Genomic DNA, 12681 nt, shown 5'->3' on the forward strand with positions numbered 1-12681 from the left:
GTTATAATCCGATATCGCTATTTATCATTGTAGTGGTCACATAGATACAAATCTCATCTCAAGTCCTATATACTATGTACCATACTGATCAACTCACTTCAATTGGCTTGATATACAACTAACAAACCAAGAAGGATAATAGTAAAAAGAAGAGATCGAAAAACGAAGTATCGTAAAAAAGAGCCTGGGATGTAAAACGATCAAGCACCGAAACCGTACAAGGTTCTACCTTGTCTCTTCAAGGCGTATACGACATCGAGGGAAGTGACGGTCTTTCTCTTGGCGTGTTCAGTGTAGGTGACGGAATCTCGGATGACGTTCTCGAGGAAGATCTTGAGGACACCTCGGGTTTCTACAAGTGAGATGGATAAGTACGCAGAACTGATATTTGAAACAGACATGAAGTCATTACTCACCCTCGTAGATGAGACCTGAGATTCGCTTAACACCACCTCTTCTTGCGAGACGTCTGATAGCGGGCTTGGTGATACCTCTAATGTAAAAAAATACATCAACCATTAGCAAGGCGTGCAGATAGGTGTTGAAATTGAAGATTTGACTTACTGGATGTTATCTCTCAAGACCTTTCTGTGTCGCTTGGCACCACCTTTACCTAAACCTTTACCACCTTTTCCTCGACCGGACATTGTTGATTGATTATCTAAGTTGGGTTAAAACTGCGATGGGAGATATGTCAGCTATCGTTAGTTACCAGCACGGATTGCGGAGCTGACAATGTGACTTACAAGGGAGAAGAGAGGGAGTGATAAATGTATCGCTGATTGATTGGATTGGTTTGATGGATGAGAGAAGAAAAGAAAGGTAGAGATCTGGTTTAGATGGGGGTTTATATACCTGTCATGGGGTCGTCGTTGTCGAGTGACGCGATCAAACGAGTACGAGTAGGGCATGGTTGGAACGGCAAGTGGAGGTGGACTCATCACAAACATTGACAGGAGATCACGGTGATATAGAATTCCCGGTTTAATGGAATCACATTCCACCAAATCACGTGATGTCCAACGCCCAAAGAAAAAATGGGTGGTATATACAAGTTTGTGAGGGGGGAACAGGATTTACGTAACATGCCAGGACTTGTTTCGAAGCCGAGAAAAAGACAGACTCAGTCCAAGAACCATCAGCATTAGCAAAGGTGAAGTTGAAGCTGAAGAGATAGATAGATAAGTAGATAGATCATCAACCAACTGATAAGACTGAATTACTATTTATCATCATCAACATGTCTTTCCTACCTCGTCTGTTCCTCCGACCATCCCTCACAGCCATAGCAGGACCATCCCGAATCCCCTTACCAGCATCGTCCTCACCTTTCTCAACATCTTCGATAAATTGCGTTAAACAGAAATTAAAGTCGCATTCAGGATGTAAGAAGAGGTTCTTCGCTAATGCCAACGGGATGGTGAGTGTCTCTTTCGTGTATATATACATGTACCAGAGGTTGTGCTGTATAATACGCAACTCTTCTTCCCTTCTGTTCTGCGGATAGTCCAACTCTTTCGTCTTCAGAGAGATCTCTCAAATCGTGAAAGATACAAAACGCTGATATATATTGGATATCTTGAATAGTTCAAACGAGTAAGTTCACACTTCTCTCTCTATCTATGAGAAGATATGATGTATCAAGTGGAGACATCGAAAAGTGAAAATACAATCATATCAACGACTCGGGGGACTATGAAAAAAGAGAAAGAGGTCGAATAGTCGAAGCGAAGTGGATAGCTCGACCAGATCGTATACGAAAAGAAAAGAAACGGGATGGCCAATGGAATGGAATTTGACTGACTTGACTTGACTTGACTTGACTTGTTGTGTTGTCGTCAGGCTCAAACTGGTAAATCACATTTGAACACGGCATTCTCAACAGCCCGTATAAATAGATTGGCCAAATCTGTTTATGTGACTAAAACACAGGTGAGTCGAGCGGAGTTGATGTCTCAACGATCATATGCTTTCCACAGTGAGGGGTTGTAGGAGGGAAGGAAGGGAATTATAATTGTCTGGGGTAGAATATGAGATAGAGTGGAAGATTCGCTTTTGAATCGCTGTATTGCTTTTGAAAAAGTACACAAAGTGAGATCAGTCAAGCTAATGCCTATGTAACTCGTAGGGTAAAAAGTTGAAGAAGATGTTACCTTATGCTTAATCCCCTATAATTGTTATGTACGATGAACAGTCATGTATACTACCATATCACAATATATTTGAAGGAGAGATACACCCTCAATGTGCGAACTGTCAGGTGAGATGGCGATTAGGGTATAGATTAAACGTTATTGCATTAGTCAACTTTCCCAGCCTTCTGGTCGTTCATGTGAAAAGATATAGCAAAACCATCGAACCGAATCAGATCGGATCAAATTCAAAATCAAAATCAAAATCAAATCATGAGATGGATGCTTTGAATCCCACATTCAATGCTCAATCAATGGTATGAACAACCAGTGCATAAAGTAGTGTTATAATTAACATTATACATATTGTATTATAGGTACTATAAAAGTATAATCTATAAGAATAACAAATTCATTTCATCGTGTTTGTTATATATCAAATATAAACAAGACCTTTCGCTCTTCTTCTTCATACTTCACACTAATATACATACTGTGTAAACACCTATACTCTGGGCGATTCCGCTTTCTCATTGACTACTACATCAGTGACAGCACCAGCCTCATAGGGAGGTAAGAGTTCCTCTTGTTCTGCAATTTCCACCTGATCAGCAAATCTAACCGATCCCGAAGCCTTTCGTCGTTCTCTTCGAGCTTGTCGTCTCGCCCGTCTCTCTTCTCTTGAGGGACAACCAGCTCTGAGGTATCTGAACGAAAGGAGGAAGAGCATAAAGAAGAAATGGATGATGGAACCTAGTCCTGCGCCGATGACGAATGCTAGACAGATTGATTCGATGGGTTTGAGATTCTTCAATGCTCGGTGAAGTCTAAAGAAAATAAATATGATACGTTATTAGTTTCGATAATTGTACAAATAAATTGAGTAGATTTCGTCGGCTCACCTTCCAGTCATCGTCTTAGCCATCCATCTACCCCTTCCATGTCCATGTCCATGTCGATGAGGGTGTTCCATCTCACTTCCAATTCCATTTTCGTTCTCGTGATTATGATGAACCACAACTTTCGGTGGGACTTCATCTTCGTCAGGTACCCTCCATTCTCCATTGATTCCAGATTTGATTAACCACTTGTCATCTTCCAGATATCTCCAAATCTTCAATTCTTCCGGTGCAGAGGATAAGGTCAACTCGCTTTCCTGTTCTGTCAAATGATTCACTAAAGGATGTAATCTGACAGATCCACCTTCAAGGAAAGGGATAACTTTATCTTCTACCTCGTTCATATGCTCTCTGAAGTGGTCCATCAATGATTCATGGATCGATTCCATCTTTTCATCGAACCCATGTCCAGATCCATGTCTGTGACTCGGTCTGGCTAAACCTAATTTGGCTAGTAAAGAGCCTAATGGACCGGATGCTTGATGACTGTGGCCATGACATGGTTTCTTCATTTCGATAGGGAGTGTCTTGATCTCGTCAAGTGGTGGAAGAGGATCAGAGGTGAGAGTGTATACCCTAAGGGGAGTAGCTGAAGCTGATGCGGCTGTATGAGGAAATACACGTCAGTATACATCATAGCGTTTGTGTAATCTTGACAAAGGATAGAGATAGGTGAAGCTGAGGTCGAGCGGCGAAAGAGTGAGGAATATAGACTCTTACTTACCCAGCGCAGCTAACAAGGCAATAGAAGTGAATTTCATGATGGTCTTGTTTTCTTGATATGTTTGTGGATATGAAGTGCGATAAGATAGATATTCTTCAAGAATATTTATATGAGTATGATATACCAATCAATGGTCGTAGTGTATTTTCTAGAAAGATGAAGACAAAAGAAGGAGCAAGGAGTTGTAAATAGATTGAAAGATGGAAGATTGGAGTGGAGGCTGTGTCAGAGTGATGAAGATTGACCGAAAAAGGAAGTTACCGTGAGAAACATGAGGGACAACGGGAGTGCGTGGCTGGTTGACGATGGTAAGGGTCAATTCCACACGGAGATTGGGCTCATGTCCGGTAAACACCAAAGGCATGTGGGACTCCATTCGAGTGAAATCTACTCGTACTCTAGGTCGATAAAGATGCATGTAAATCTGGTCGCTATACTGTACAATAATAGTTTACAATCAAGTAACATACAACAGCACCACTCCCAATGTCGGTGATGCTTGAGACCTCCCTAGGGGAGCTGGTCATAGACTTGGAGATCGACAGATGTCCAAGGACATGCGAGAACTTCTTGAAACTGTGTAAGATCAAGTACTACGCTTTGAATGCTTTTTTCAATGGTGAGTGGTATCCTAATCCTACTTCACACCTGACCCATCTGTAGACTACTAACACTGGTTCTCGTGGTAGTATCAAAAGACTTTATAGCTCAGACGGGTGATCCAACAGCAACAGGCACAGGCGGTGAATCGCTCGAATCATTCCTCTACTCCCAGAACCCATCTTCAACATCTCAGCAGACAAAGCCTTCGAGATATTTTACACCTGAAATTACCAATTCGCTCAAACACCAGTCAAAAGGAACAGTCTCAATGGCAGTGGCACCTACCAATCCACCAGGGTGTGGATCACAGTTCTTCATCACTCTGGCAGATGGGATAGAATATTTAGATGGGAAACATGCTGTTTTCGGACATGTGATTGAAGGGTTGGATACGCTAGATAAGATAAATGAAGCATTTCTGGATAAAGAGGGTAGACCTTTGCAGGACATTAGGATAAGACATGTTGAGATCTTAGGTGGGTAATGCTTCATTCAAAATAAGACATTCTCTTATGATTGTCAGCGGTATTCACGGTTGACCATCCTATCGTATCATATTACAACTCAGCAATTGACATATGGATATAGTCCAGGCTGACCTTTGATTCTATATCACTCAGAGGACCCATTCCCCGATCCACCGAATCTCATCCCAATCCCTTCCTCCCCTCTTCGTCCTCCCGATTCATTCTCCTCAATTCGAATATCCGATACAGAAGATGTTCATGCGACTGTTCCAGAAGAAGAGGTCGAAGAGCAAAGGCGGAATACCGCAGCGGCATCCTCAGCATTGACATTAGAGATGATAGGTGATTTACCATTCGCGGCCGTTCGTCCACCTGAAAACATCCTGTTCGTCTGTAAATTGAATCCAGTCACCGCGGATGAAGATTTAGAATTGATATTCTCTAGATTCGGTAAGATATTGAGTTGTGAGATTGTTAGAGATAAACGATCGGGAGATAGTTTACAATATGCTTTCATCGAGTTTGATGAGAGGGAATCAGCAGAGCAGGTGAGTTGTGTCATCATCTTCCAAGATTTTGGAAGCGTAATATCAAAATCACATGATTGGATGTAATTAGATAGATTGGATTCGAATGGATTTGAATGGATTGGATAGCGAGGATCAGACCACTTCACTTCTGTGATATGAGAGAGAGAGAGAGGGAGAGAGAGTTTGATATGCTAACTGTACTTATATTTGACACGTCATAGGCATACTTCAAAATGCAGAATGTATTAGTGGACGATCGAAGGATATGGGTCGATTTCTCCCAATCGGTGGCTAAGATGAGTGTATCTCAGGCTATATCAGGTGGACGAGGTAGAGGAAGAGGAAGAGGTGGTGGTGGAGGAAGGGGAGGATATGGCGGTGGCGGAAGAGGCGGCGGTGGAAGAAATAGTGGATATGGAGGAGGGAGAGATAGTAGAGATGAAGATCGACGATATATCGCATCTACACCTAGAGATGTAAGAGGTACGGAAGGATATGGGATGGTATTTGATCAGTCTTCTGGAAGAGGATCGGAGAGGAGGAAGAGTAGATCGCCTAGACGGCATAGGGATAGGAGTCGGAGTAGGGACAGGAGGGATGATAGGAGACACAAGGATGACAGGGATAGGGAGAGGGATAGGGATAGGGATAGGAGGGACAGGGATGATAGAAGAGATAGGGATAGGTATAGGGAGAGAAGTAGAGATCGACATAGGGACAAAGATAGGTATGACAGAAGGTAGTTTCCTAATGCACAGTCAATAAATCAGCAGCCTTCATGATGGTCGTAATGCAAAACTATTCAACGCCAGTAGAATTTACTATCATCTCGCTTTTGTTCAGTTTTGGTTATCTATTCCGTGTTTTGCCGGATCATAAATAGATGACTGAATGAGAGGGATCATTGGACTGAAGTCGAGTCAAAAAGAATGTGATTTGACCATCTCCGCATACGTGATATGTCAATAAAGGAAATTCCTCTGATAATTATAAGCTATAGGACTCAACGAAACGCTCGACATTATATAATTCATGGAGTTTTCAGCTGTTCTGAAAATTTTATACCTCAATATATGTATATATATAACATATATATATAAGAGATTGTCGGTATTGAGGCTTGTGTACTATTGACAGACTCTTCAATTCCAGCAGTACAGCAAAGCACAAGAAGGAGGGAAGGAATAAATTCTCGATCATCTAAATGATACTTCTCGTACCTCGATCACCCAGCTCCTTCATCGAATTATTGATCTTTCTTAGTCTCCGTCTCAACAGCGATCTTCCTATCAATCTCTCTCTGCTCCTTCTCCTCCTGTCTCCTGGCGTATTCTTGTCCAATTTGCATCCCAATCACTCCCAATGTCAAAAGTCCGACTAAAGCATTGGCAGCGGACAGGACTCGGACAGCTTCGATCTTTTCAGATTCGGTAGGGGGGATCTCACGAGGAGGGGGAGTGGGAAGGATAGAGTAGGTGGTTAAAGTGGTTGATTCGGGGACTATACATAGGTGAACAATGTAGTATATAGTCAGTTGGGAGGGAGGGAGAAAGGGAATAGAGGAGGGAGGGACTTACGGAATGTCCTTAAACTTTGGATGTGGACTGTCAAGTACAAGATGATAGTAGCTACGTGCATAGCTAAATCAAACAAGTCAATAAATTCAGTATGAATACTTTTTTGTCAATCTTGGTGTAAGAAATTTATACCTACCAATACAACTTCCATCAAAGAACATTGCACTTTCATTCCATTTATGCAATTTGATTAATAACGCTATGAGTGGCAGACCAAGAGCGACGTGGAATAAGGCCTATTACGATTACGATAGCAACATAGCAGTCAGCATTTGTTAATTTGTTTACTCACTTAGATAGGTTTCAATGAGTATAACATGAGGAGGATGAGATCGGCCAATTGAAAGGGTAGAATGACCCACCTTGACTGCTCCAGGAGATTCCCACCAGATTTCATAAAATGTATAAGCATTTTGGATTGCTTCGTCCGTTACTGGCATGTAGAGTAATGGGATGTCGACCTGTACAGATAGAGATGTTACAAGTCAGTTTTGATGCGATATTTTTTTGCCTTTTACAATATCGACTAGATGTGATCATATATCGATAGGTAATTCACTGATAGACAACGATAATGGTATACGAACACGATCGTTCTCGCTCCGATCATCTATTGATCTACATAGCGATATTCCTATTGACCAAAACACAGGATACCAGATGGAAGAACACACTCACCACTTGACAGACGAACACCATACCCAGAAGGAAAGAACATGAACCCAGTACTATAGATTGTGTGAAGCCCATCTTTGTTTGATATTCTTGATTCGACTAGTCGAGTGTAGTAGAACTTGGATGTATGATTGAGTGCACTGTGAGCATGTAAAATGAGGAAGAGGAATATCTAAAAGCATCAGGTTATGTGAATAGCTTATCTCTACGATTGAGGATATGATCTTCGGTTGTACAGGATCGGGTAATTATTACCGCAAGTGGTTGTTCATCATTTTACCCAATTGGGTGGCAGATAGATATATGACTGACTCTTAGGTGCTACTTGTACCATGTGGGACCAACCCTTCTCATCTCGTTCACTTACTGTTGCTGCAAAACAAACATGGCTGAACTCCATCCATATCATAATCTAAGTAGCCAGGAGCCACCGTCATGAGCATTGCAATGTTGATCACGCCGACTCATGCTCTCTCAAATGTCGTATCAGTCGCTCGTCGGCATCAAAATTCATTTTTTTTTTTCATCCACATATAAATGTTTATGTTATCGAAAAGAAGGAAAAGGGGGTTTTCAGGGGATATGTATTTTTCAATATAGACGAAACGAAAAGAGGAGCTGAAGAATTGTATTGGATATAAGAATGCATACTAGGGTATTTCTCAAGGATTCTTTCCGAACATACAATTTGCTTGAGAAACTGATTATATGGATTGGGAAAACCAAGATCAGCGCTGGGAACCTCCGGAAGGTCGAGTCATGTTATTACTCACCCCAATCCAATCAATCTTACCATTCCACACCTTGTTAACCCGCTTAGAAACATTTTCGGTGAACGATCGAAGGTCCAGATTCGTCGTACTCGGACTTGGCGATCCACATTTGTTGGAAAGTGGAAAGAGAAGCGAGAATGGAACCACCGATCCATACTAAAGCACAACAAAAATATATCAGCCTACTGTATCATCGTCAACGATGTATACTTCGCACTCACCGGAGTATTTTCGTTCGGGAGGTGAGACAATCTTGACCTTCATGGATGAAGGAGCAAGAGCAGTGATTTCCTTTTGCATCCGGTCGGCTATATATTCGTTACACAGTTAGCTTATGTGTACTCGAAGACACATGTCTTTGAGGGGAGACTACTCACCAATACCGTTGTACATGGTGGTACCACCGGACATGACGATGTTACCGTAGAGGTCCTTTCTGATATCCAAGTCACATTTCATGATGGAGTTGTAGGTGGTCTCGTGGATACCGGCAGATTCCAAACCGAGGAACGAAGGTTGGAAGAGAGCTTCGGGACATCTGAATCGTTCGTTACCAATGGTAATCACTTGACCATCAGGAAGTTCGTAAGATTTTTCAAGTTGAGAAGATTGAGCGGCAGTTTGCAATTCTTGTTCAAAGTCAAGAGCGACGTAACAAAGTTTCTCCTTGATATCTCTTACGATTTCCCTTTCGGCAGAGGTGGTGAATGGGTAACCTCTCTCCATGAGGATCTTGACGAGGTAATCAGTCAAATCTCTACCGGCCAAATCCAATCGGAGGATAGCGTGGGGTAAAGAGAAACCTTCGTAGATGGGTACAGTGTGAGTAACACCATCACCTGAATCCAACACGATACCAGTGGTTCTACCGGAAGCGTAAAGGGAAAGCACAGCTTGAATAGAGACGTAGAAAGCAGGAGCGTTGAAGGTTTCGAACATGATTTGAGTCATCTTCTCTCTGTTTTGCTTAGGGTTAAGAGGAGCTTCGGTAAGCAAGACTGGGTGTTCCTCGGGAGCGACTCGAAGTTCGTTGTAGAAGGTGTGGTGCCAGATCTTCTCCATGTCATCCCAGTTGGTAACGATACCGTGTTCAATTGGGTATTTGAGGGTAAGGATACCTCTCTTGGATTGAGCTTCGTCACTGGGTATGGCATGTATCAGTATCCGGCTCTTGCTCTGTGAGAAAGTTGAGCAGGTCGCACTCACCCAACGTAAGAGTCCTTTTGACCCATACCAACCATCACACCTTGGTGTCTAGGTCGACCGACGATGGAACTGTTGTCGTCGCTCTTATCAGCGTTTCACCTCGATCTCATTTATATACTCTGTACTCACGGGAAAACAGCTCGGGGAGCATCATCACCAGCGAAACCGGCTTTGCACATACCGGAACCATTGTCAATGACCAAGGCAGCGACTTCGTCCTCCCTGGGGTGGTTGTAAGAGATCAGCGTGATATATTCGCGGCTTGGCTAAAAATGACAACTTACATATTGATAGTCTATTTACTGTGTTGTAAGAAAGATCAGGATCAGCTTCGTTCATAGAGAATAGGTGTTACAGCCAAGCATAGACAGAAGGATATAAGAGACAAGGTGGACTCCGCCAACACCGCATTCATCCCAGTATCTCAACAACCCCATCCATCCACCCCAATAGGCTTGTGCGATCGACAGAGCTTTCCGCAATGATGCGATGATCGCCAAGCCCATCGTAGAGGTGGTACGATGTGAATAGAGAGATACAGAGAGCATCGTCTCGCCTCGCCTGCGCCAGAGGGAGAATCAGACGATTGGCGATGAAGGTGTTTGATTGGGTTTCAATGACGCATACGTGGGGATAAAGTGAATGCGGATCTCTCCTTCTCGTTGCCAGACAAGCGGATTGAGAGTGATACACGTAGATAAAGTGCTTCTGACTCTGTATCGCGATGGACGATACTTGAGATAAGACGATGACGATGACGGGTGTATCTATCGCTCTATCTCTCTCCCTCCACGTCCACGTTGTCACACCTTAATGAACAAGGAAAGATGACTCACGAGATGTTAGGTAGTAAGAGTGTAAGTGAAGAAGGGAGAGATGAGGGATCGTTAATTAATCGTTATTAGTGATTGTTGAAGAAGAAGGATGTGAAGGGTAAGAGGGATAGATGAACAAGAGGATGGTGGTGGTGGTGCGGTGCGGTGCATTGGAGGTGTGAGTGGTAGCATGGTACACTGGTACAATAGATGGGCGAGATGAGATGACGCCCATGGCTTAATCCCTGAACTCAACTTGGTATCGGAATTATGATCCATGGTAAGATCGGCATTATGACGTGGCACTCGAGATATACGCGTCGTCCGGTAATAGCGAGTGACGTTGAATGTTGAATGGTCCATCGTAGAAATGGATGTTGCATCTCGAATGACAGATATCCTTACTGCACTTGACAAGCATATAGACACCACATCACACCCTATAGATCAAGACGCCAGAAGAGAAAAAGGAGATATTCAAAATGCCATTGGAATCATGTATGCTGATGTGAGTCCAATCACACTATCATAACCGAATCATCATTCCTCTTCAGCTGATCATCAATCGATTCCTCCAGACTCGACAACAGCGAGTACATGAGGTATGTCGTAGTGTAGTGGCCATGATCTCCCTGGTTGACACTGATGGTTTCTGTGGCTTCTTCAGAAATGGAGATTATCCACCAACTCGATTTCAAGCTCAGGCAGAAGCTGTACAGACCGTATTCACAGCCAAGACAGATTCGAATCCCGAGAGTGCAGTAGGTTTGATGAGTATGGCCGGGAATTCGTGAGTTGGTGTTTTCTATCTTTCTGCTTCATTGTTATGAAGGAAGAAATACATCTCAACAATGGAGGACAGGAGGGACAAAGGCGGTAAACGAATTAAATGGCATTTGAAGATATGACGGTGATCACTTAGAACGTGAACGATTGATCACTTCAAAGTAGAGGAGGAAGAAGGATCAACCCAATACTAAATCTGGCATGAGGAACAACTGATCGCACCTACATATGCTAACTATTCTCTCCATCTATAGTCCATCACTTTTAGTAACACCCACCAACGACCTGGGAAAGCTCCTCTCCTCCCTATCCAAAGTGAACATATCCGGTATATCCTCCCTTTCCACCTCAATCTCCATCGCTCAACTATCATTGAAACATCGTGAAAACAAGAATCAGCGACAGAGGATAGTCGTATTTATCGGTTCTCCCCTCAGCCAAGAGGCGGACTCGAAAGAGAACTTGGTCAAGCTGGGTAAAAAGTTGAGGAAGAATAATGTATTGATTGATGTGATCACGTTTGGAGATGAGGGGAGGGAGAATGATGACAAGTTAAATGCTCTCATAGAAGCTGTGGGAGGCGATGAATCGTGAGTGTGGTTTGTCTCATGATTGATCTCATCATATATGAGGAATTATATCGCTCTAATCTGGAGTCGATAACCATTTCATACCAATTCTTTTTCCCCTTTCTCCCTTTTTTCTTCAATAATCTTCTTGAGTAATTCAAGCTGACTTTCTCTTTCCCTTGCCGTAGCCATCTCGTCTCTATCCCTCCCGGTCCTCGATTCCTATCCGACGTTATCCTCTCCTCCCCCATCCTATTCGACGGCGACGCCAACGCAGCTGGCGGATCAGGTGATGTCGGTGGAGGAGGGTTCGGTGGAGATGGAGTCGATGGGATCGATCCAAATATGGATCCGGAATTGGCAATGGCCATCAGGATGTCATTACAGGAAGCTCAAGAGGCAGCTGCGAGAGCCAACCCTCAAGCATCAGCTTCATCTGAGTCCACTGCACCAGCTACAACAGTACCGGCGGATGAACCCTCTGGTCCTTCAGGTGAACCTTCCGGATCAGCTACGTTATTACCTTCAGCTCTCATTCAACCTCTCTCCAACGCAAATGACCAGGATATACCTATGGTTCCTGGAGATGCCGGCGTGTCGGGAGAACAGCAAATAGCAGACGAGGAGGAAGATGAGGATGACGAGTTGAGAAAAGCAATGGCATTAAGTAGAGGAGATGATGTCGAGATGTTAGATGAGGGAGATGATGAGGACGAAGATGATGAAGCTGCTATTGCTAGAGCTATAGCGATGAGTCTGGAAGAAGCTAAAGAAGAAGATGATAAGGAACCCAAGTCTTAAGTTCATAGAATGAATATTGTAGATTATCATAAGACCGAGATGACAGAAGGAGGAGAGAGAAGATCAATTCATGTATATATGCATTTATTATAAACTTTCGAAATAAAAGTCGCTGTTCCATGAT

At 43.1% G+C, this 12681-nt stretch overlaps 7 protein-coding genes across 7 annotated transcripts; 3 read left to right on the plus strand and 4 right to left on the minus strand.

Annotated features, from left to right (window-relative positions):
* Nucleotides 1-200: 200 nt before the first annotated feature.
* On the minus strand, nt 201-647 carry I203_105520 (histone H4; the record flags this gene model as incomplete). Its single annotated transcript, XM_019144677.1, has 3 exons — nt 201-352; nt 417-493; nt 565-647. The coding sequence occupies 3 exons, from the start codon at nt 645-647 to the stop codon at nt 201-203; spliced, it is 312 nt and encodes a 103-aa protein (XP_019006012.1).
* Nucleotides 648-1240: 593 nt separating this feature from the next.
* On the plus strand, nt 1241-2164 carry I203_105521 (ribosomal protein L35; the record flags this gene model as incomplete). Its single annotated transcript, XM_065517796.1, has 3 exons — nt 1241-1420; nt 1843-1932; nt 2129-2164. 3 exons carry the CDS (start codon nt 1241-1243, stop codon nt 2162-2164), a joined length of 306 nt encoding a protein of 101 aa, XP_065373100.1.
* A 473-nt stretch (nt 2165-2637) lies between these two features.
* On the minus strand, nt 2638-3792 carry I203_105522 (uncharacterized protein; the record flags this gene model as incomplete). The annotated part of the gene is made up of 3 exons (XM_019144679.1): nt 2638-2959; nt 3035-3635; nt 3756-3792. The coding sequence occupies 3 exons, from the start codon at nt 3790-3792 to the stop codon at nt 2638-2640; spliced, it is 960 nt and encodes a 319-aa protein (XP_019006014.1).
* Nucleotides 3793-4241: 449 nt separating this feature from the next.
* I203_105523 (peptidyl-prolyl cis-trans isomerase-like 4) lies at nt 4242-6098 on the plus strand (the record flags this gene model as incomplete). Its single annotated transcript, XM_019144680.1, has 4 exons — nt 4242-4374; nt 4445-4834; nt 4979-5373; nt 5577-6098. 4 exons carry the CDS (start codon nt 4242-4244, stop codon nt 6096-6098), a joined length of 1440 nt encoding a protein of 479 aa, XP_019006015.1.
* Nucleotides 6099-6601: 503 nt separating this feature from the next.
* I203_105524 (uncharacterized protein) lies at nt 6602-7682 on the minus strand (the record flags this gene model as incomplete). Its single annotated transcript, XM_019144681.2, has 5 exons — nt 6602-6855; nt 6933-6995; nt 7069-7168; nt 7295-7393; nt 7611-7682. The coding sequence occupies 5 exons, from the start codon at nt 7680-7682 to the stop codon at nt 6602-6604; spliced, it is 588 nt and encodes a 195-aa protein (XP_019006016.2).
* Nucleotides 7683-8423: 741 nt separating this feature from the next.
* On the minus strand, nt 8424-10092 carry I203_105525 (actin; the record flags this gene model as incomplete). The annotated part of the gene is made up of 7 exons (XM_065517797.1): nt 8424-8536; nt 8602-8688; nt 8758-9521; nt 9587-9655; nt 9716-9808; nt 9871-9881; nt 9982-10092. 7 exons carry the CDS (start codon nt 10090-10092, stop codon nt 8424-8426), a joined length of 1248 nt encoding a protein of 415 aa, XP_065373101.1.
* Nucleotides 10093-10883: 791 nt separating this feature from the next.
* I203_105526 (uncharacterized protein) lies at nt 10884-12557 on the plus strand (the record flags this gene model as incomplete). The annotated part of the gene is made up of 5 exons (XM_019144683.2): nt 10884-10909; nt 10980-11003; nt 11069-11191; nt 11442-11777; nt 11945-12557. The coding sequence occupies 5 exons, from the start codon at nt 10884-10886 to the stop codon at nt 12555-12557; spliced, it is 1122 nt and encodes a 373-aa protein (XP_019006018.2).
* Between the last annotated feature and the right edge of the window lie 124 nt (nt 12558-12681).

This window comes from Kwoniella mangroviensis (assembly GCF_000507465.2).
Source record: "Kwoniella mangroviensis CBS 8507 chromosome 1 map unlocalized Ctg02, whole genome shotgun sequence".
Taxonomy (NCBI): domain Eukaryota; kingdom Fungi; phylum Basidiomycota; class Tremellomycetes; order Tremellales; family Cryptococcaceae; genus Kwoniella; species Kwoniella mangrovensis.